Raw genomic sequence first — 24,230 nt, 5'->3', positions numbered from 1 at the left:
GGGGCACCAGCACCACCCCACCCACTCCTCTGTGCCCTGCTAAGCTCGGTTTAATTACAGGGAATGGCTCAGGAACAAGTGTCGGATGCTTTTGTTTGTGTCACACCTCTTAATGACAATTGTCCTTATGGCTGTCCCCGAGAAAAGGAGCTGCGAGTGGCCCGGAATGGAGAATGAGAGCAGCAGGCAGGTGCAGGGAGGAGCTGCTCTGATCCAGATGAAAAGGCAGCCGTGGCCATTCCAGCCCTGCTGGAAACCTGCGCTTGGTACAGGTTATGCAGAGGAGAGAAAGGAGGAAGGTGGAAAATGGCCCACAATGTAAATCTCCTCCCTGCAAGGACCATTTACCAGCTGCTTTTCCTGTTGTCCCTTGTGTTGCACACTCAGGAGCATCACACACACTCGGGAGCATTACACACACTGGTGGATCCTCCAGCCAGCTCTGGAAAAGGAGCCCCAGCTTGCCCCTTGTGTTGCACACTCAGGAGGATCACACACACTCAGGAAGGTCACACACACTCAGGAGGATCACACACAGGATGAAGGTGGGAGCATCCTGAGGGTCCTGCCCAGCTCAGCCTCACCACCATAGGATGGGCAGTGCACTGTGAGCCAGGTCTGAGCTCCAAATCTGCTGAATTCAGGGAGCCACTTCAGCTCCTCGCTGGGTTTTCAAGCCCTAAATACGAGGGGAAGCAGCAGCATCTCTGCTCCAGCTCATTCCCCAGCCCTGGCTCTGTCCCAGCCCCTCTCTGGGGCTGCCCATGGATCTGGGATGCTGCAGCCCCAGCATGGGAGGTGCAGCTACATCCCAGCTCCTTTTCCCAACAATATCCCCAGGTTTCAGCAGAGCTGCCCCACCAAAATTTAACCTGAGTGCAGTGAGGAGTGACAGGGGAGGAGGTGAAGATGCCTCGGGATGGTGGGAGATGTCCTGTTGGGCAGGGAGAGCTCATTTAAAACTCCAGAGCCCATTTAAAACCCAACCAGAGCTCATTTAAAACCCCTGAGCCCATTTAAAACCCCATCCAGGGCAGAGGCAGTGGGTCACAGCCAGCCCCTGGAGTTCAGGAGGTGTTTCCTGAGCTTTCCTTTTGGATGTGGGAGCGCCTGGCAGTGCTGGGGTGCAGAAGCTGCCCTGGTGCTGTGCTGGAGCTGCACTGCAGTGGTGCTCAGCAGGAGCCAGGGCTGGGCTGCAGGTGGGAGCCCCTGCAGGTGCTGCTGGAACATGGGGAGAGCTCTGCCAGCTCAGGACAAGGTCATCCTGCTCCAAATTAAAATCATGGGATGGTTTGTTATTAAGGAGCATTAAAGGTTGTTTAGTCCAGCCCCCTGCAATGAGCAGGGATGTCTTCAACCAGATCAGGTTGCTGTCCAACCTGACCTTCATGGAATCATAGATTTTACACTTGCAGAACTCTGCAATCCCTCTCAGCTGCCTCTCTCCTTGGCCTGTTCTCACCTGCATTGTAATTCCTGATCAGACACATCCACCTGCCTCAGCCAAAGGGATCCCCTTAGCCCAGGGCAGGAAACAGAGGGAGAAATTCCTGCTGTGCACCAAGGGCACCATCAGTGCCCCACAGCCTCCAGACCCAGGCAGAACAAGAGAGATGCCCCCAAAAAGCAGAGATTGCTGAGACACAAGGCACAGGGATTTGCCCTCCTGCCTGCTGCACTCCAAACCTCTCAGGTCAGAGGGAGAGCAAAGAGATGCAATGGGTTAAAATAACAAATTTTAATGTCTTGCAGGGGTCCAGCCTTCCCCTAATCCCAGATCTGCCTTCCATTATCACAGCCCTACATTGCTGTCACTTTATCTCTTCCCCCCATTTCCCTGGAGAGGAGCGTGCTGTAAAAGCTCATTGATTAAAAAAATCCAAACAAACAAAAAACAGTTAAAAAAAAAGCAGCAGCAGCTGATAAGGGTAAGCCAATGTTGTTTGCAACATCTCCTACACGTTTAGCTGGAGGCACACAGAGCCCAGCTCCTCAGCAATGCAGGAGGGTTCTTCTCTCTCCTGCTGCAAACCCATCCCAGGCTGCTGGGGGGAATTCAACACGGATTTTAAAGATCCTGAGTTAGCTTTGCTGGGTTTGCCACCCAAGCATGGACAGCTCCAGCCCCTGGGATCCTCACCCACCTGAGGAGATGCACAGCACACCTGCAATATCAGCAGCTGAGCTTTCTGCAAACCCCCCTCCTGTCAGATGGAATTCCATGGGAATTCCAGGTTACTCAGGGACAGCTGTGCCACAGAAAAGCTCATTCTGCGCTCACCCAGGAGCCCAGGACAGGAGAAACGTGTGAGGAGCAGATTTAGGGCCTCACAGAGGAGCTGCTCTCATTCCTCTTCACCCAGAGCTGTCCAGCTCCTTTCTCCTGGCCACAAATGAGCCTTTCCCCAAGTGTCCCTCTGTCCTGCCATGAGATGCATCCCCACTCTGGCTGCACGAGGAATTTTCCAGCAGGAGCAGGTGGGACCAGCTCTCCCCTCCTCCCAGGGTGCCACCACCTCCTCTCCAGCTCTAGATGCTGCCCACAGGTCCTGCCTGGCAGCTCCCAGCAGCTCCTCCACCAACGCACAGGCACCAGCTCCTGCTGGGCTCGTGGTTCTGTAACACAGCCAGGAACTGCCCTGCTCCAGCTTCCCAGGAAGCCAAGTATTGATCCCAATCCCAATCCCAATCCCAATCCCAATCCCAATCCCAATCCCAATCCCAATCCCAATCTCAGTCCTCCAGGCAGGGATGGGGCTGCGGCAGCTCAGCTGGGCTTGGATCTTGCCTTGGTTGCCTGGTTGGGAGCACCCCGTCCCAAAACCATCAGGGATGGCTTCATCCCATCCCAAAACCATCAGGGGTGGAGCTCCATCCCCACCCCAAAACCATCAGGAATGGGGCCCTATCCTGATCCCAAAACCACCAGGCTCCATCTCCATCCCCAAACCATCAGGGATGGCTCCATCCCCATCCCCAAACCATCAGGGATGGCTCCATCCCCATCCCCAAACCACCAGGGATGGCCCCATCCCTATCCCAAACCATCAGGAATTGAGCTCCATCCCATCTCAAAATCATCAGGGATGGCTCCATCCCCATCCCAAAACCATCAGAGATTGAGCTCCATCCCAGAACCATCAGAGATGGCTCCATCCCCATCCCTGCACCAGGATTTTTCCCAAGGAAATCTTGCCCTTCCTGAATTAAATTCTCCCCAGATCCAAGGAGTGCCAAGCCCTGTATCTCCTCTCAGGACCATTAATGCAAAGGCTAAAATCCCTGTATAAATAGGGATCTTCAGGAGTGTAAACAGAAACACAGATTGAAGCTGCCATTATTGATTTCTTTTTTTCCCCCTCCACACACATGCCAAGGTCAGGAAGTGTTTTCACTATTGATCCATCAATAATGCTTAGGAAACCCAAAATGCAAAACAGGACCTTGGCTAAGGAAAAGGCAGTGCCAAGGCTCAGAGCTCGCCGGGAGAGGTGAGATGGGTGGGAATGTGGCACATCCCTCCCCTCCCTTGGCCTGTGCTTGCTGCAGCAGCTCCCTGACCCTGTTTGGGGCGCACAAACTCCAGGGAAGCAGCAAATCTCAGCTAAAACCTTCTCCTTGAGACATCAGCGAGCCCAGCTGAGCAGAAAACCTGCAGCAAAGCGAAATCCCCAGCAATCAGGGCCTCATTGTGTGGCAGCAAAGCGTTTGTAAGGCTGTTATCTGAATTTAACTCAATTAGCAACCGTTTCCAGTGGTTTACACACAGGAGAGATAAACAGCATTGGAAATTCAATCCGTGCTGGTTCTTTTAAGTGACCAAATAAATCAGCTTCCCGTGTGAGCAGCAAATCCTCTGGGATGAGCCTTGGGGAGGCACAGAATCCATCTCTGTGAGCACCCAGGGCTGCTGCAAAAGAGCTGCTCCGACACCAGAGAGAGAGCAAGGGCAGGAAGAAGCCAAAAAGCCCAGCTAAAAACTCAAAAATATTTTAAAAAACACCCAAACATTCCTAGACAAGGTTACCAGCAAGAGCTCAGCATCCCTACCTGCCTCTTTCTTACCTGGTCCCAGCTGGACCTGAGTGTGAAGGGATGGGATGAGCAGAAAGGGTTAATGGTCCAAGAGCAAATTCTAATTTTTTTGGAGCCCTGAATGGTTTGGGAGCTACCCCTTGAAGCCTGCCTAGGGTCAGTGGGAGGATTGTCCCAGCTTCCCTGGTTGGAATGGCTTTGTTAAAGAACTGTCCCCAAGTTTGAAGTCTCAAATCCCTGCTCCTGCTGCCTCTCCCTGTGTCCCACAGCTCCTCCTCATCTTCAAGGGATGGGCTGAAGGCTCTGGGTGCAGCAGGGGGACCCCTCCTTGGGCACCTCCTCCTCTGCCTTCAGGATCCATTTGCAGGGGATGTGGGGCTGCCAGGAGGTCTCTGTGTGCCCTTGGTCCATCCCACCCTCCTGGGCTTGTTCTCCTTTCTTATCTTCCCTTCTTATCTGTTCATCCTTATCTTCCCACTGCACGGTGCCCACCTGATAGAGCTCTAGGAATTGGGGACTCCAGCCCTGCTCATTCCTGTCCCCATTAGAAGTTCAAGAGGGTGAGAAGGTCAGAATTTCCCTCCTTGCCCAACCCTGCTGCCCTCCCTGTGACCATCACAGGGAAAAGGGGCAGAAAGCCCCAGCCTGTCCTGCTCTCAAACCAAACCTGGGCTACCAGCACTCATTAATTAATGAGAAATCAAACTCTGATCTCTCTTGGCCAGGGGGTTTTATCTGTCCCAAGGGTATCTCGGTGCCTGACTTGTTCAAACACTCTGAGCATCCACATTTAAATGGGAATTTTACTCTCTGGAGCCTGCAAGGGATGTCCAAGGAACCAGAGGATGGAAATGCAGAGGGAATGGAGGGGAGGTGGCTGCTCACAGTGTGGAGGCGTCTAGAAACAAGCAAAATCAACCCCAGCAGCAGAGCCAAGAGAGAAACAAAGCATTACCTTGCCAAGGATATCAAGTGCTCAGAAGAGATCTGATCTTCCGTGAAGTTACCTGAGAGTGTAATTTCGTATGTGCTACCAAAATAGACTGCAGAGCAGTTAATGTGTTTGGATTATCTAAATGGCGTGGCAAGAAAGTCAATAATGGAAGGAGAAATTAAATCAAGTCAGAGCTGGCCCAACAAATGGTGCAGAGAGTCCTTGCAGCTGTGGGAGGCAGTGCTCTCCTCCTCCCCCTGTGTTTGGGGTCACACGTTGGGTTTGGTGGCAGCTGAGCCTCCCCACAACAGCCCCAGGAGTTTCAGTGAGTTCCAACCCTCTGGAGGAGGTCAGAGATGAGTCCCTGGTGGTTTAGCAGCAGCCTGGTGGAAATGGCTCCCTGCTCCCTCAGGGGATGGGAGAGGGAGGACTCCCATCCCGCGCAGGGGCAGGACCACACCGCGCCCCAGCTCCTCATGCTCTGCTCTGGGGGCATTGGCAAGATGCAAAAAATAAAGAAAGGAAACCGAGGGAAACCGAGGCACAGCCCCACACCCCCCACCACGAGCAGAGCCCTTTGCTGACGGACCAGGTCCAGGGATGCAGAAGCAAAAGGGGTGCCAGTGTTGGCTTTGCATAAGCGTGAGCTGCCACTTATGCAAGCGCCGCCCACACGCCCGCTCCGCTCTCTTGGGAGAGGAGAGGAGAGGAGAGGAGAGGAGAGGAGCATCCTGAAGCGCTCACACCACGAGCAGCATTGCTCCTGCCAGTAATCCTGGGCAGGACTACTCCCAGGAGGAATGTTCCTGGTGGCATCACTCTTGGCAGGATGGCCCCTGGCTGTGTGGAGCTCATCCCTCGCGGCCGGGCACGGCACCAGATGTCCAGCGGGGCATCTCTGCCTCCGGCCGGGATGCGTGCGTTGGCGCCGGTGGCCTTGGAGCCACCGTGGTGGTTCTGAGCCTACCTAATTTTTGCATGCATGCACGAAGCCTTTCTTCAAGATTTGACACTCTGTTCTGAAGCTCTTCGTAGTCATAGGCGCCAATCTCCTCCTGGAGTTCGTTTAGAACTGACGTCAGATTCTGGACCTCCTCTTTAAACTGCAATACCAATTTGGCATCGGCTTTGTACTCTTCCAACACTGGTATCAAAGGCCTAAGTTCCTCCATTTTCGCTTTTATTGCCTGCAAGGTTAAAATAAGCTCGGTTCAGTGCTATGCGTGCAAAAATCTGCAACACTCTGCCTTGACCTGGGTGCTTCCTATGGGAGCGAAATGTTCACATTTCCCACAATTATTAGCATTAAAATTAGCTCAATTATTATTTTTGGTCCGAATGATGTCTTGGCAAGAACATATTAAACAGGCTGCAGAACACCAAAATATTTGGGAAAGGCCTTTATTTGTCATTTTTAGAATGCAACATCTTAGGGTTACATGCTTCAGATCACATACACAAAGAGTTGTTGTTTTTTTTTCTTTTTTTTCTTTCCAAAAAATAAAAGAAAATAAGATATATATGCATTGACAAGGGTTTCAAACTATTCATGAAATGCATCTACAATTGCATGCAAAGGAAGATCTCGGTTGTGTGGTTCAAGGTTCCTTAGTGAGATATGGTGCTAATTTGGAAAATAATCAAAAAAATCAATGCATGGTGCAAAATGCTCTGTGGCCCTCTTTTCATGGTTACATGGGAGTGAACTGCTTCTTCAGTCACTGCAGCATTGAAAAAACTTGCTTTTTAGTTAGCCCTGTAAGCAAGAAAATGAAATACTGTTGAGGATCTAGCTCACTAACCTGCCTTATATAGATAGCCATTCATAGACAAATACTCTTACGGCACTAAAGAGAGAAAAAAAACCAACACAAGAGCTCCAAAGCACTCACAGTTTAATGCTGGCATTAGCAGGAACAAAATGCTGTGGCTGTTCTTTCAAATGCTGCTTTGGCAGCAAATTAGACAAAAAATTCCTCACTGGTTTCAAGCGCGGAACAGAAAAATAAAATTCATTATCAGATGGATTTTGCAGAAATGAAATTTTTTTTCTTTTTTAATTTTTTTTTTGTTTTTTGCTTTTTGCTCATTTAAAGGCTCAGAATGCAGCATTTTGTTGCAGATGCTTTGCTCCAGCAGCTAATGAGTAGACATTAATATGCATGCACCTACCCGTTAATGAAGCGTGTTAGAACACCCAAAATCCCTGGTGCTGCTCAAATTACAGTGGCCAAGCTCCCAGCACCCAGGGCTGTGACATCTGCCTGTGTCCTGAAGCTTTTTTGGGGCTGAACAGGATCAGGAATTCCTCCTCAGCCTCCTTCCCATCCATCCCCTCCTATTTAAGCCACGAGGATTTTGTCCCTCCCGTGCTTTGCACGTGGGGAATGTTTTAAATTTTATTTCATTGAAAGTTCCCTGGCAGGCAATGGGGAGGGTTGAACTCATCAGAATGGTGGAAGGGGGAAAACAATAATAACTGAAATAAAGAAATAATTAAATAAAAGAAACTCATGCTCAAGTCTTTCCATCCAGACTGCAGAGCTAAATTTAGGGTCCTGCAGTAACTGGAGATGGGGAGCGGAGGAGGTGGAGTTGGTGAAAAGTTTTAAGAACCATCTTCTCATCTTTTTATGAGATAATCATGGTATTTCAGTATTTAGCATTAAAAAAAATCTGCTTTAAAATACCAGCCAGCTGCCTGCAAATGAGGGTGGGAATCAGCTGGGTGGCTGATCAGAAAAGTCCCCAAATTCCACCAGAAATCTTTTCCATTTGATTTTTTATATCTATTAACCCACAGCATGGCTAAAATATAAAACTCCAGTACTGCTCAGAACATCTTTTTGGCAATTTCATTCATCCTCAAGCAGCTTCCTGAGGGTTTGGCCACTGCTCCCAGTGCCAGCTGCATTCCAGAGGCTGCAGCTCCTCTCCCCCTCTGCCCAGCGCCAGGACACCACACAAAACCCATCAGAAGCCGCTGCCTCTGCTGCCAACACCCAAAATTGGACAAAATCCTGGAGATGTGCAGGTTGCCAGCCTGAGGACAGCTGTAATAATTGTATTTTTGGGGTATTTTTTTTCAGGGGAGGGATGTTTGATTGAGGAACTCCTTTCTCCAGTCACCCCCAGGGGAAATGAGGTTTGGTGACTGCCCACTGTGGTTTGCCAGGAATGCAAAGGGAGCCCCAGTTCTTGGGTTTTTTTCCCAAGAAATGGGTTCTGGGCATGGCATGGAGAAGCTGCCTGGCCACAGAGGGGAACCCAGAGCTCACCCAGAGCTGGGGTGTCTCCCTGCAGACCCCACTGATAGAATCACTTGCACCGCCCTATTTTGGGCACCCAGGCAGGTGTGGGAACACAGGGATTTGTGATTTTACCCTAAAACAAGATGCAGGGCTGAGGAGGTGAGGCCACAGCCTGGATCTGGCTGTGCTTTGGGCAGGAAGGACCCCACAGCTGGGATGGGAGCCACAATCCCCTGGCCACTGCTCCCGAAGCAGTTTGGAAATCAGACCTACCTTAAACTGCCTTGCCAGGTGCTGCTTGTGGCTTTCTTCCACTTGCTTAAATTTGGATTCCAGTCCCCTCATCTGGTTTTCCATCTTCTCCACGTACTGTAGGTCTCTCTGAGTCCTCCTGTCCAACACCTCTATCGACTGGGACATGTTTTGCACCTGCCAAACGAGAAGGGGCTCATTAAAAGGTGCTGCCAGCAGCCAGGCAGCCCCCCGTGCACCCCAAGGCTGACCTTTCCCACACGCTCAGCACAGCTAAAGGGCAATCAGCCCATGCATTATTTACTGCCTCATCAACAGCAGCTCCCAGATTACCACAGCAAAACCCGTTTCATAAATGATTTTTTTTTTCTGCAGAGAAGGACTCAGCAATCTGACATGGAAATGAGGGGTGTAGCTGAGGTTAAACTCAGGCTGGCCTCTCTGACAGGCACCAGAGGTGACAGCAGCACACCTGGCTGGGAGGAAATGCTCCAGCCCAGGTGCACAATTCCATCTCCTGGTGAGCACAAACCTCAGCAGAACTTCATGATCCACCCAGCCTGCTCCAGCAGCACCTGCCACAACCAGCCCAGCGGCAGGGAGGGCATCCTGGGGCCGGGGAGCACCGGGCATGGTTGGCACCCCTTTGGTGCCCGCGCAGCTCCGGAGCCGAGCGGTGCCGCATTCCCGCCCGGAGCCCATCTGGCCCCGCCAGGGAATGATGCAGGAGCTTGGCTGGGCTGGCAGTGAGAAAACGAGCTGGAGGTGTGAGGAGGGGAGGGGAACGCCAGCGAGGCTGACCTGATTTTGAAGGTTGGCTGCCATCGGGTTTATTAAGATATTCCCTCCTGTTTTCCAGGCTGGGAGAGGTGGAACAGGTCTGACGTCAGCTCCTATTTAGCACCGAGCCATATTGAAGGGCTCTGCAGCGGGGCTGGATGTGTCTGTCCCACGGTGGGGACATGACAGGGACAGCCCACGGGTGCTGCTCCTGCCACCGCCACGTCACCCCAGCAGTGCCAGCACCGTGGTGACGTCTGTGGGCAAAGTGAATCAGGCACCCAGCCTGCTGCTGCTGCTGCTGCGTCAGGGCATTGCTCCTGAGCCAGCCTGATCCCAGCCTGATCTCATCCTGCTTCCAGCCTGTTCCCAGCCTGATCCCAGCCTGCTCCAGTCTGATATCATCCTGCTCCAAGCCTGATTCCAGTCCACTCCCATCTTGCTCCCAGTCTGATTCCATCCTGCTCCTATCCTACTCCCATCCTGCTCCCATTCTGATCCCAGCCTGATCCCATCCTACTCCTATCCTGCTCCCAGCCTGTTCCCAGGCTGATCCCAGCCTGCTCACATTCTGCTCCATCCTGCTCCCATCCTGATTCCATCATTCTCACATCCTGCTTCCAGCCCGCTCCCATCTCGCTCCCAGCCTGCTGCCATCCTGCCTCCATCCTGCTCCCTTCTTGCTCCAGCCTGCACCCAGCCTAATTCCAGTCCACTCCCATCCTGCTCCCATCCTGTTCCCATCCTGATTCCATCCTGCTCCCATCCTGCTCAGCTCTTGGTGGGTGGATGGATCTGCTCCCCGGATGGATGGGTGCCACATCCGCTCCTGTCTGCATCCTCACCGCAGCCAAGCTGGCGTGGGGAGGAAAGGAGGGGGTGCAAATCCCACGTTTCCTCTGGCAAACCCCACAATTCCTCTGGCAAATCCCACATTCCCTCTGGCAAACCCCACTGTCGTGGGCTGGGACTTACCTGGAGTGGCAGAGCGAGGGCACGGCAGGACAGCACGGGGCAAATGCCAAGGGTGCCCCTCCAGCTTGGAAAAACCATCACAGTGCCCCTTGCTCATGCAGGATGACACTGGAACTATTGCAGGGATCTATTAAAAATGTATGGGTGACCTGCATGGCAAAGGCCAGCAGGCTTTGGAGCGTTCTGTACAACTGCTCCGGGGGCCAGAGCGTTCCTCAGCAAAGGTGAAGCTATTTGTGGTCTGTGAGGCTCAGAGATGAACCAGCAGCACCCTGACCTCCCCAGGAGCTGCTCAGGGAGGTGTGAGGAGCAGGGAAGTGCAGAACAAGGTTTGGAGGAGAAAAGAGCAAAGCTGAGCCCAGCCAGAGCCTGGTCAGCTCCCATTAAGCTGTGCCTACTGCAGGGAATGTCAGCTCTCAGTGGGTGTTAATTCACCTGGGCTGCATGTGGAGGAGTGTGGAGACCTCTCTGTGCCCTGAGGCAGGAGAAGAGGAGCCTTAGACAAGCATGGCTGGGCTGCCAAGCTACTTTTATTCCAGTTATCCAGCCTGTCCTTGGAGCTGAGCAGCAGAATTGTTCCAAGGAGCAGAGAGAGGGATGACTGGTAGGGCTCATGCAAAATTAATCCCATTTATTCCACCAGTGCCTAACCCCAGCTGCAAATAATCAGAAAAGAGCATTTCTGTAATGACAGACCAATACCTAAGTGTGCTGAGCAAAATTTTGGGAGGCTCCTTAGGCTGTTTCTCAGATGGTGGGAAGGGAGAGACACGCTCTGCTCCCAGAGCATCTCGCCCAGGCTGCTGCCCTCAAACACCTCTGGAACGTTTCTGCTGCTCCCTGAAGCACAGGAAAATACCCTCCTCACGCATAGAGATGTCTCAAATGAGCTGCTGGGCTGTCCTGGGGTGGATTTCACAAGCCCAGAGCGGGTATTTGCTGCCTGTGCTGTTTTTCCTGGCCAGATTTGTAGGGATGAGCCTGAGATCCCTGGCAGCCCCAGCACTGAGGATCTGCCTCTTTTCCCTCATTAGCATATTATGCCCTTGATCCAGCAAAGCACTTTGGCACATGATTAGGTTTCAATGAGCCTGTAGGAGCTCAGGCTGAAGCATGCACAGAAGTGCTCTAATGAACTCAGGCCCAAGGATAGTGCCTCTTAAATTCCCTCAGCTCCATCCATCAGCTGCAGTGCTCCAGCCTCGCCTGAAAATGTTTTTTGCCTCCTCTCTCAGCCTGAAACCTCATTTTCACCAAGATAATGTGAGACAGATACCTGTGGCTGTCTGGGGGAAAAGAGTTATTTTTAGCAGTTGAAATAGGAAATTAATACAAATGAAGCTTCCAGTGCTGCTCTTGTCATCGTGTTTGAGGAGCTGATTCACAATTAAACCAGAGTCACAGGGAGTCAGCATTGGTCTGATGACCTCAGTGAGGTTTATAAGGGCAAATCCAAGGTTTAAACCCTGCTCAAGCTTCCCTGTGGATCTGCCTTTCCTGGCAGCTCCAAAGGGGCTGTTCTGAGCCCAGCTCTGGGGTTTCAGCTGGGATCAACCTTCAGCCTTGGGGAGCTGCACAAACTGATGGAGCAACAACAAGAGCAATCTTGGGGGAGATTTTCAAGGTTTAGGGGAAAAACCAGCAGAGAAATGGACTCAGCTGATGGTTCAGGAAATGAAAAGTTCATTTGATAAGGTTTGCAGGAGGCAGGGATGGCTGAGAAGAGATTCCACTATCCCTCTGTACACACCTGGGAGTGACCATCAGAGGAACAAAAAGAGCTGTAAAATCTGGAAATCAGCACTGGCTGAGAGGAAGGATTGGCAGGAAACCAGAAATGGTTTCACCAGCAGAGGAGGAAGTTGTCCCCGATAACAGGGCCAGACAAATAAACAAATCAATCAATCAATCAGATTCTGTTTGGAGATCAAACACAACGTGATGATGAGCGGGACTGAGGTGATGCCTCGGTTTGGGTGCAGTCCAAGGGCTGCGCTCAGCACCTGCCAAGGATGAGCTCAGACACCTCGAGTGTCAAAGCCTGGGCTGAACACTCTGTGCAGAGCCCTCCCCTCCCCTCCCCTCCCCTCTGTCACCTGCCAGGGTGCCCAGCACTCCTTCCCAAATGCAGTTCCTACACTGATCCTCATCCCTGTGAACAGAGCATGGATGGATGGCAGCTCTGAACCTCCAAACTCCAAAAGATTCTGCATGGAGATTTCCCTGAGGATGCTCTAATTGCTTTGTGTGCACACACATGCGGCTGATGCCTCACAACACCATTTCCATGGGTGAATTCCATGTCTGCTCCTTGGAAAAAACCCAACCACAATTTCCTCCTTGACACATTGTGGAGAAACCAGGAGCTGCAATTTCCCGCCATCACAAAGGCAGGGTCAGAATGCCAGCTGAGGGAAGGAGTTTTCAGGATTGAAATCCTCCCTGGGCAGCTGGGAGCTCTGCCCTGCAGTTGTTTGCACCTCCAGGGATGATCAGCTCAGCCTCCATCAGGATCAGATGTCTGGCACTAAGAGCCTGTTCCTTATTTTGGGGTTTTTCATATAGGTTAGCGTGGGAGTGAGATGCAGCCAGATTAGCAGGCAGGTAACATATCCCACAACACATGCCCAGAAATCCTGCTCCTCCCTCACTTTTCCTCCATTGGCAGCCAGAGACCTGCATTAAAAAAACCCCACTGAGCACCTCCACCCTCCTGATGTTATCCCAGGTCTCCCATTCCCATCAGCTGAGGGCATTGGGTCAAATCCTGATTGTTTAGAGTGGATGAGGAGTTCTCTGAGCTGTTCATAAATCCTGCTGCCTCTCAGGAGCAAAAGCACCCAGGGTGTTATTGCTGTGAGAAAGAAAAGCCTGACTTGGGATTATTTTTAGCAGCCTCTGACAACCCAAAGGATTGTTTTAGGGCTGAATGTTTTCCTGGCTGGCTTTATTGTCCTCAGCACATGGGGGAAATCAGTTAAGTGGAGGTTTAATATTGTTAGAGGGAATTAATACAGCAGCTTTCCCCAAAGCAGCAGGATGAAAATTCTTTTGTCATGCACGGCACAGGCCAATATAGCATTAGGGGATGGGGTTTAATTATATATCCAGCACAGGAGCCAGCTCATATTTGCAAGAGAAGAGCACAATTTCACATGAAACAGCATTTCTTTACGGAAATCTATTATCTGGAAAATTCCTTGTTATTGGGGATGTTTCCCTAATGAGATTTTTTGATCTTTTAGGACAGCAGACTATTAAAAACTAATCAAGAGGATGTCAACGTTGGGCAGAAAACCACTGAGTGTCATCTCTGTGCTACCTGCTGGCGACAGCTTGCAGGGTTTCACTTGACCTTTTCAATACCACCTTGCCTAGCAAAGCTTGGCTTTGGGCTTTTAATTCTCACTCCTCTCCTGTTGCTGAGTCTGCTCTCAAACTGCTTGTGCCAACAGAATGAAAAAAGGGGATTTTTTTTTATTTTTTAATTTTTTTTTTTTAGAGATACGGTTCAATATTAGTGCTTTGATCTCAGCAGTTTCCCCTCGACCTTAGGCCAGGCTCTCCTCTCAGAAAACACTTAAAGAGATTTCTCCTCCTGCCTGCAGCTGATTATTCCCCACTACACACACAGGGACAGCTCCACACGGAAAAACCATCCCAAGGGGCCTTCCCTGGAAACCAAGGCTCAGCTTGGGTTTCTCCCCCACCAAACCAAAGCACTTTTGGCAGCAGGGGCCAAGCGTTACCTTTTCTAGGAGTTGTCTCAGCTGCTTTGTCCTGGCATCACGCGAGCACATCGTCTGCTGAGGTGCCACCACTGTGCATATACAACGTCCCTCGCTGTCCTGGGCAGAGCTGTACACCTGCCAGCTTTCCTCTGGGTTGGTAGGCAACACCTAATTAACACAGGGAGAGATGGGTTAATTAACCAGGGGAGGGCTCTGGGAGGTGAAGGGGGACGAGGACGTGGCAGGGAGTGGAGGCTCCTCCGCGGGCCCAGCCGGCAAAATTCACTTGGAATGCAAAAATATGGATTGGGGACGAGGCAGAGAAAGGTCTGAAAAGGAGAGGAAGAGCTGAAAACACGAAGGCAACGCGAGTGGGAAAGCGGGGACACAGTGAAAATTCCGAGTGCTGGTCAGCGCTGAGCACATTGGGGTGGGAGCCCTGCCCTGCTATGGTGACAGAGCCCTCCTTAACACCGGGACAGGGACATGCCCGAGCCACCAGGAGGGCACAGTGTCCTGCCGAGGCTGAGCAGTGTCCCTGGCTCTGCAGAGCCTGCCGGGGTCTATGTCCGGGTCTGATAGCCGGAGATGAGCTCGGATGAGTGCAGAGGCACCGCAAGGTATGGACACATGGACACCCCGAATTATGGACACCCTGAGTCATGGACAGCCCAAATTACAGACACCCCGAGGCACCGACAGTCTGAGGTACAGGCACCCTAAATTATGGACACCCCGAGTCATGGACAGCCTGAATTACAGACACTGCTAGGTAAGGACACCCCAAGGCATGGACACCCTGAGTCACGGACACCCTGAGGCATGGATACCCCTAATTATGGACACCCCAAGGTAAGGACACCTCGAATTATAGACACCCCGAGGTGTCCTCGAGGTGTCCCTGAGGTAAGGACACCTGAAGGCACAGACACCCCAAGGTAGGGATATCCCAAGGTATGGACACTCCGAGGTACAGACACCCCGAATTACAGATATCCTGAATTACAGTCACCCTGAGTCATGGACACCCCGAATTACAGAATCCCTGAGGCACGAACACCCCGAATTATGGACACCCCGAGGTACAGACTCTCGAGGCACGGACACCCTGAATTACTGACACCGCAAGGTACAGACACCCCGAATTATGGACATCCTGACATACAGACACCCCAAATTCCGTTCCCGCCCCCCCTCTGCCCCATTCCCCGAGCATGAGGAGCCTCCCTGGGCCATAGCTCCCCTCTGCTCCAGGCAGGGCAAGCCCGAAGCCCTGAGCAGGATCCCAGCAGGGATGGATGCGATGCAGCACTGAGGGCACGCCGGGGAATGGAGCCCACCCCAAACACAGCGCGTTCCCCTCTCTGCTCTTCATTTTCCTTCTATCTCACGGCATAATTCATTATTTAATCCCACCCAGCCTCGGAGCACTTTGAAGGTGTCACCGTGTCCCCAGCCAGAGGGGAAATGTTCTTTGAACCGCTTCCCTACAGAACAAATCACCTTGCAAATGCCCACGTTGACAGACATGCCCAGGCGGACGCACAATTGGATTCCCTGGCTAAAACAACCGGGAAAAAAAAATAAAATAAATGGATCTCATAAACCCTGACAACGTGATAAAAAAAAAAAATCCCAGCTTCATTCACTGAGCAGCACAAGCACTACACGGAATACTCCGGGAACAGCGGAGCTGCAGCAGCGTCAGAAAGCACCAGCGTGCAGCCTGCAGGAGAAAGGTGCCCGATTTTCCCTGCTCAGGGAAGACAGACAGACAGACTGGAATGATTTTCCAGCCATTCCCGAAGTGGGAAGCTCAGGCACGGCCCCAGCTCTCCAGCAGAGCAGGGACAGGGATGTCCAGCCCGGCTGCATCCCCATCCCTCCGAGGGCGCATCGGGCAGGAGAGCAGCGGAGGCGCCTCCCGGGACTCGCATCCGCTCTCCCGGCGGCTTTTGCAGCGGCCACGAGGGAAACTTTGCATCCCTTCGGCTGCGGGGAGGCAGCCGAGTCACCCCCAGGCACGAACGAGGGATGGCTGAACTAGGGGAGAGGAGGGCAGAGGGAGAGACGCTCCCTGCACCGTCACCCCCGTCCCCGAGCGCCCCATCCGCGCTCCCGCAGCACCGCGGGGACACTCGAGGGGCAGAGATCCTGCAGGGGACACCTGGGCGAGGAGAGATGTGACAGCCGGGCGGGGAGGGCTGGGCGGCGGCGGGGAGCGGCCGCAGGGACGCTCCGGGATGCGGGGACGCTCCGGGATGCGGGGACGCTCCGGGATGCGGGGACGCTCCGGGATGCGGGGACGCTCCGGGACGCTCCGGGATGCTGTGAGGCTCCGGGAGGCTGGCACGCCCCGGGATGGGAGATGCTCAGGGAGGCTCCGGGATGCTCAGGGAGGCTGGGATGCCCCGGGCAGCCCTCCCCGCGCCCCGCAGCCCTCCCGCACTTACTCCCGTGCTGCGGTCCAAGGTGCCGCCCGTGGCCGCCGTGAGTTTGGTGGTGTTGAGCCCCACGAGGGAGGGCAGCGTCTGCGACATCCAGTTGGTGATCATGGCCATGGTGCTGAGGACGACTCCAATCTTGAGTAAAGGCACAGACATGTCTGCGGGGGGGGCGGCAGGCACCCTTCATTCTGCACCGGCGCCGGGCTCCATGCCGCTGCCTTCGGGCTGCCGCCCCGCCGCCGCCGCCGCTCGCCGCCGCCCCATCGTCCTCCTCCTCCTCCTCTTCCTCCTCCTCCTCCTCGCCCTGCCCGGCGCTGTGCCCGCTGTGCAGCCGGAGCGGAGCGGAGCGGAGCGGGGCTGGCTCCCTGCGCCCGCCCGGCGCGCCCCGGTCCGAGCGAGCGGAGCCGGAGGCGGAACCGGGGCGGGACCGGAGCGGGAGGGGCGGGCAGAGCCCACCCAGGCGGGGACACTGCGGTGGGAGAGCGGGGAGAGGGAGGGGAGAAGGGAGTGGGAGGGGAGGGATGGGAGGGGGAAGAGGTATGGGGAGAAAAGATCTGGGGAGAAAAGATTTGGGGAGGAAAGATCTGGGGAGAAATGATGTGGGGATGAAACGTCTGGGGATGAAGGGTCTGGGGAGAAAAGATTTGGAGATAAAAGATGTGGGGATAAAAGGTGTGGGGAAGGGGGAGAGAAGGGAAGGAGAGAAGAAAAATGGGGAGGAAAGATATGGGACGGGGAAGCGGAGGGAAGGAGAGAAAAAAGATTTGTGGAGACGTAAAATAATCAAGGAGAAAAGGTTTGGGGAGAAGGGAGTGGAAGGATGGGAGGGGGAAGAGGTATGGGGAGAAAAGATCTGGGGAGAGGTAAAAGAATCAGGGAGAAAAGGTTTGGGGAGAAAGGAAGGAATTGGGGAGAGGGGGAGAGATTGAGCAGAGGCAAACAGGCATGGGGAAGGGAGAGAAAGGTTTGGGGGGAGGGAAGAAGATTTGAGGAGATTAAATTGTGGGACGGGGGAGAGGAATGGGGAGAGAGGGAAAACTGGGGAGGAGGTGGAAAGGGTTTCGGGAAGTGGAAGGGATTTTGGGGAGATGGAAGAGGTTGGGGGGAACAGATGGAAGGGATTTTGGGGGATAGATTGAAGGGATTTTGGGGGGCAGGGGGAAGGGATTTTGGGAAGATTGAAGGGGTTTTGGGGGGGAGACGGAAGGGATTTTGGGGGGGAGGTTTGAAGGGATTTTGGGGGTGCGGCTCCCCCGCTGCGGCGCGTGGCGCCCTCTGGCGGCTGCGGGCGGCGCTGCGGGCCGGGGTCGCTCGGTGGTCGCGGGGACGGCGGGGACACGGCGGGGACGCGGAGCCGTGCCAGGACCAAAGGGAGCCGGGGCATTTCACCGCAGTGTGACCCTCAAGGGCCGCACCTCTCCCGCACAGACCCGCGGGCTGGGGGACCCCTGCGGGTCCCCTGCGGGTCCCCTGCGGTCCCCAGGTCCAAGCGGGCTGTCAGAGCATCCCCCACACCCCCGATTGTCACCTCGCCATGTCCTGCCACCACAGCACGAAGGATAAACCAAACCTCACTGCCAGCCCTGCTCCCGCCTCGTTCCCCACACAGGAATTCGCTGCCGAGGGATGCAAAGGGCACACAGCCAGTCCGGCCAGCCTGGGATGTCACCTGGCCTTGGTCACCACTCAGGTGTCCCGAAGCCACTGGTGACTTCAGAAGCCAAGAGAACCTCAGAACTTCATTCTTCCCTAAGAGAATCTCAGAATTCCCTGTGCAAAGCAGCACAGAAATGAACCCCCTGTCCCTCTGCAGGGGACAGAAGTGACACCCCGGCTTTGTGGCACAGCCCCAGCCTTGGTATGGGTGCAGGGAGCCTCAGCTGCTCCATGGGCTGGCCCTGGAGCCACCACGTTCCCACCAGGGTCTGACCAGCCCAGCTCCAAACCCAGCTCCTCCAGAGCTGCTGCTCCACTGGTGTGGAAGCTTGGGGTGGGGGTTTTGCTGCCTCAAAATCTTGACCCACCTCACATCCAGCACCCGGGTGATGTGCAGAGCACATCCCAGCAGGGAAGCAGGAAGCCCCAAAATGCAATCCCTGCTGAGTTGGCCTGTCCCACCTCGCCAGGACCGTGTCCCACCTCACCAGGACCTTGTCCCACCTCACTAAGACCTTGTCCCACCTCACCAGGACCTTGTCCCACCTCAGCAGCACCGTGTCCCATCTCACCAGGACCTTGTCCCACCTCACCAGGACCTTGTCCCACCTCAGCAGCACCGTGTCCCATCTCACCAGGACCTTGTCCCACCTCAGCAGGACCGTGTCCCACCTCACCAGGACCATGTCCCACCTCACCAGGACCATGTCCCATCTCACCAGGACCTTGTCCCACCTCAGCAGAATCTTGTCCCAGCTCAGCAGAACAGTGTTCCACCTCACCAGAACCTCATCCCACCTCACCAGGACTTGTCCCACCTCGCCAGGACCTTGTCCCTTGCTGGAGATGTGGCCCTTGCTGTGGGATCATCCCAGCACAGCCAGGCTGGGCAGAGGGAACAGGAGCAGGCCAGCCCATTAATCCTGCAGGCAGACCTGGCAGCTCTGTGAAATAAAGCACATTCAGCAGTTCCACCAGGTGGGGAAATCGAGGTTGAACAGGAGCGCTGCTGCCAGGTCAGATCCTGTCCCTGTCACACACCCCTGGCACAACAGGGCAGCACTGGCACAGCTGCTTTGTGCCAGGCTGCAGCAGCTGAACTCCCACCCCTGCCCTTCCTTCCCTCCATCCGTGTGTCACCTGCCCAGCTCCCGCCAGGTGAGGCTGCTGGAGGTGGGAGGGAAGATTTGTGCCCCTGAACCCCACATTAGGGCAGCTGGAATCGGGAAGGAAGCCCTGCTGCCCCTGAACCCCACAGTGCCCTGCTCTGGGCAGCACCAGCTGCCTGCACTCCATGGAATCAGCTTCCCCAGCCCAGGCATCCTCATCCCTTCGTGGCAAAGCTGCTGCTGGGGGTGCAGGGTGGCACCTGTGGTAACTCTGGGTACCTGTGGTACCACCTGTGGGTACCTGTGGGTACCTTTGGTACCACCTGTGGGTACCTGTGGTACCTCTGGGGTCAGCATCCAGCAGCTGCTTCAGACTAGGGGGCAGGAACAGCTTCCCCAGGCAAAAAAACCCCAAACAAACAAACCAAAAAACCCCCCAAAACCTCCAAAAAACAGAAAAAAAACACACAGAAACATCCCTCAAAAACCCCAAAAACTTGGATTAGTTCCACCTTTTAGGAGGAATCCCAAATCCCTGCTCTGCCAGGTGCTTTGCTGTGCTCAGGCCTTGATTGCCCCTCTGATTTCCCACCCCAGTGCTGACATCCCAACCACCCCAAGCTCCATTTGGGAACAGTTTGTCAGGGAAGTTTATCCCTCCTATTTGTCTAATCCAGACACACATATAAGAATTAATCCTGTGGATATTTCAGTATTTAAATGTAAGAATCTCTCCTGTGCTTTGCTCTGGATAAAAACCCCTCCTGTGCCTTGCCCTGGATCCCAGCTGGGCTGAGCCCTCATTTCCCAGCAGGGCAGGCAGGTGATTTCATTGCCATCCCCTCCCTGCTCTGCCATGATTAAAGCTCCTCCAAAAAGGGCCAGCAAAGCCCAGAGAGGAGCTGTGCCTGTAATAATGGGGGGGAAAAAGAGAAATCCTGGGAGATTTTCTTTCTTTCTTTCTCTCTCCTGCTTGCAGTGTTTGTGAAAGAATAAAAGCAGCACTTTTGGGGGAATTTTTTTTTTTGTCACTGCCTAGATTAATGGAGTTAAGGAAGGGACATCAAAATGTTCTTCCAGACCATTTAAAATTTTAAATTAAAGACCTTTGAAAATTCTTAATGCGTCAATAACCTGCCAGGAGCAGGAAGGGGTCCCTGAGCAGGAAAAGGGGTCCTGAGCAGGGAAAAGGATCCTGAGAAGGGAAAAAGGGATCCATGAGTAAGATAAAAGGGGTCCTGAGAAGGGCAAAAGGGTCCCTGAGAAGGGAAAAAGGGTCCTGAGCAGAAAAAAGGGGTCTCTGAGCAGGAACCCCTGAAGTGGTGGAGCTCAGATTTCTCCTGGTCACTTTTTGTTTTTCTGCTTCAGACTGGAAAATTCCTCTGCGGGAAGGGGAGAGCACAGAGCTCGGTGCCCAGAGGAGCTGAGAGGGTCAGGGGTGCGACAATCGGCGACAATCGGCGGTGGCAGCGCGGGGACACGGCGGGGACACGGCGGTCACTGTCTCCCTCTCCTGGCTGCTTGTGAGAAGAAAAAGTGCCCGAATTCCTCTCGCTCCCAAATGGGGATGGTGCGCAGGACAGATAACTCCTGCTCTAAATAAACCACACCCGATCCCTGTTAAAATCTGGGATTTTAACATTAAAGAAACCAGAGAATTCCTGTTCTAAGAGAAGAAAAAATGCCCAAATTCCTCTTGCTCCCAGATGGGGATGATGTGCAGGACAGAGGATTCCTGCTCTAAATAAACCACACCCAATAACTGTTAAAATCTGGGATTTTAGCATTAAATGCACCAGAGAATTCCTGCTCTAAATAAACCACACAGAGAACAAAAAGTGCCCAAATTCCTCTTGCTCCCAAATTGTGTTGGAGGTGATGTGCAGGACAGAAAATTTCTGCTCGGAATAAACCACACAGAGAAAAAAGTGCCCAAATTCCTCTCACTCCCAAATTGTGCTGGAGGTGATGTGCAGGACAGAAAATTTCTGCTCGGAATAAACCACACCCAATCCCTTGTTAAAATCAGGGATTTTAACATTAAATAAACCAGAGAATTCCTGCTCTAAATAAACCACACGTAATCCCTGATAGTTAAAATCTGGGATTTTAACATTAAATGAACCAGAGAATTCCCGCCCTGAATAAACCACACCCAATCCCTGTTAAAATCATAGATTTTAACATTAAATAAACCACACCCAATCCCTGTTAAAATCTGGGATTTTAACATGAAATAAACCAGAGAATTCCTGCCCTAAATAAACCACACCCACTCTGGGGTCTGTCCTCTCTTCAAGGACCCGGCTCTGGAATGTCAGGGATCCTCCTGAAAAGCTTGGATTGGGATTTTCCTCCCTCTTGAAAAGCTTGGATTGGGATTTTCCTCCCTCTGCAGCTGCTGGAGGGCCTCTGAAGGGTCCAGTGCCTCTTCCCACCCCTCCTGGTGCCCTGATTGATGCCAGATGCTGATGCCAGGCTGTCCCTCACGAGAAATGGCACTGAGTTCCCCCTCGGTTTTGGGGTCACAATTCTAAATATCCTGAGTTTTTTTGCCTGGTTTTCGTCACTTTTTTGCTGCCACCACTTAAACAAACATGACTGCAGGAGATGGATGCTGATCAGAAGTTATCCCCTCATTGTGGGAAGGCAGGGATGGACAGAAAATAAAAGGAAGGGAGGAAGGGAGGAAGGGAGGAAGGAAGTGGCGGAAGGAAGGAAGTGGCGGAAGGAAGTGGCGGAAGTGGCGGAAGTGGCGGAAGGAAGGAAGGAAGGAAGGAAGGAAGGAAGTGGCGGAAGGAAGGAAGTGGCGGAAGTGGCGGAAGTGGCGGAAGTGGCGGAAGTGGCGGAAGGAAGGAAGGAAGGAAGGAAGGAAGGAAGGAAGGAAGGAAGGAAGGCAGGCTGGCTGGCTCAAAGAGTGGATGAAGGGGATCCCTGCCAGCTCCTGGTAAATCTATGTGAAAATTGTGGCTGACTCCAGGGCCAGGCACATTTTGGGATCAAGCTGCTCTGGGAAATGAACTCCCAGCTCTGGACACTCCCTGCTCCTGCATGAAAAACCCCTCTGGAACCTCTCCTTTCCTCTGGGAGCAAGAGCTCTGCAAGGAAACCTCCCCTTCACGTGCCCAGATCTGTGCTCAGCCAAAGCTGCTCCTGTCATTGAGCCCAGGATCTGCAGCAGGAGCCAAGACCTCAAAACCAGCCCAGGTTGCTGATTTTTGGAGGATTTTTTGGGCACCTTTCCCTGGGTCAGGCACACACCTCCAGCCCCTGAGCGAGCTCCCAGGGAGGAATTGTTCTCTGTGCTGCTTTCCAGCAAACACAGCTCTGCTCCTGGCCCTGGGCTCAGGCCTGAGATTGTCCCTGTGCTGTCCTTCCAGGATGGGGAGGGTGGGCTGGGAATGGGGAAAAAGGGTCCTGAGCAGGGAAAAAGGGTCCTGAGCATAGGAAAAAGGGTTCTGAGCAGGGAAAAAAGGATCTTGAGAAGGGAAAAAGGATCCCTGAGAAGGATAAAAGGGTCCTGAGCAGGGAAAAGAGATCCCTGAGCAGAGGAAAAGGGGTCCCTGAGAAGGATAAAAGGGTCCTCAGCAGAAAAAAAGGGGTCCTGAGCAGGGGGAAAGGGGTCCCTGAGCAGGATAAAAGGGTCCTCAGCAGAAAAAAGGGGTCTTGAGCAGGGGAAAAGGGTTCTGAGCAGAATAAAGGTGTCCCTGACAGGGAAAAGGAGTCCCTGAGCATAATAAAAGGGTCCTGAGCACAAGAAAAGGGTTCCTGAGCATAATAAAAGGGTCCTGAGCAGGGAAAAAGGATCCAGAGCAGAGGAAAAAGGGTCCCTGCCAGGGAAAAGGGGTCACTGAGCAGGGAAAAAGGGTCCAGAGCAGAATTAAAGGGTCAGGAGTGCAGGTAAAGCCAGTCTGGAAGAAGGCAGCAGGGCTCAGCTCCAGGACAGCAGGAACAACCAAGAGCTGCAGCCCACAAAAGCAGGAAAATCAGCATTGAAAATCAGCATTGAAAATCATCATTGAAAACCAGCATTGAAAATCATCATTGAAAATCAGCCTTGAAAATCAGCATTGAAAATCATCATTGAAAACCAGCATTGAAAACCAGCATTGAAAACCAGCATTTCCAGCTGCTGTCCCCCCACGTTTGGGGTGTGCTGGCACCAAGGCACATCCCTGTGTCTCTGCTTCTCCAATTCCCCCTTCCCCTGCCTGCCTGGGCCACCCCAAAAAGCCCCAAATCCCAGATGGGCATTTCTGGGGTGTCCCAGCTTTGTCCCTTTTTGTGGACAGAGCAGAGCACAGGTGACACTTTCCCCTCAGAGCTTCCCCCAGCGCTCTGCTTAATTGCCTCTGATAGTAATTAACTTTGTATTAACGAGTGGTGCTAATACTGATTACAAGGACTGATAACTCCAGCAATAAATACAATTTCCAGGGCTGGAAATTACCTCTGGTTTTTGGTTTTTTTTGTTTTTTTTTTTTTTTATTGGCTCCAGCTGAAGTTAAGCAAGACAAGGCACAAATTGGGTTTGTGAAACAGCTGCCTCCTGTTCCAGGTTTGCAGATTGATCCTATCCCTGTCCACGTGTCTGCCTGGCACCAAAGTGGGCACTGGGAAGTTCTGCATGGGCAGGAGGGAGCTGGGCTGGGCACTGCAAACAGCCCTGACAGAGACTTTTAGGGAAAATCAATCAGTAAATGAAGATAATTCAGATTTTTAGGGTGTTTTTTCCTCTCCCTCCCCCTGCAAACAGCCCTGACAGGGACTTTTAGGGAAAATCAATGGGTAAAGGAAGATTATGAATATTTTTAGGGATTTTTTCCTTCTCCCTCCCCCTGCAAACAGCCCTGATAGGGACTTGAGTTTCCTTTAGGGAAAATCAATGGGTAAATGAAGATAATTCATATTTTTAGGGTGTTTTTTCCTCTCCTTCTCCCTGCAAACAGCCCTGACAGAGACTTGAGTTTCCTTTAGGGAAAATCAATGGGGAAATAAAGATAATTCATATTTTTAGGGTGTTTTTTCCTCTCCTTCTCCCTGCAAACAGCCCTGACAGA

The 24,230-nt window shown here is 53.0% G+C and overlaps 1 protein-coding gene across 2 annotated transcripts in view; it reads right to left on the bottom strand.

Annotated features, from left to right (window-relative positions):
• The window catches only part of OLFM1 (olfactomedin 1), a 35,106-nt gene that overhangs the window by 6,018 nt on the left and 4,858 nt on the right, over positions 1-24,230 (bottom strand). Inside the window, exons 1-4 of one of the 2 annotated variants that reach the window (XM_074556415.1) lie at positions 16,412-16,887; positions 13,977-14,126; positions 8,494-8,649; positions 5,937-6,156 (exon numbers count right to left, since the gene is read on the bottom strand). In XM_074556415.1, the coding sequence (XP_074412516.1) occupies positions 5,937-6,156; positions 8,494-8,649; positions 13,977-14,126; positions 16,412-16,561 (676 nt within the window). In that variant the 5' untranslated portion in view covers positions 16,562-16,887. Of the gene's footprint in view, positions 1-5,936; positions 6,157-8,493; positions 8,650-13,976; positions 14,127-16,411; positions 16,888-24,230 lie in introns of those variants that run through there. The other variant, XM_074556416.1, reaches the window with a different exon arrangement.

This window comes from Zonotrichia albicollis, chromosome 21 (assembly GCF_047830755.1).
Source record: "Zonotrichia albicollis isolate bZonAlb1 chromosome 21, bZonAlb1.hap1, whole genome shotgun sequence".
Classification (NCBI taxonomy): domain Eukaryota; kingdom Metazoa; phylum Chordata; class Aves; order Passeriformes; family Passerellidae; genus Zonotrichia; species Zonotrichia albicollis.
Note: the sequence above shows the minus strand (reverse complement) of the source record. Positions and strands in the feature narration are given on the sequence as shown.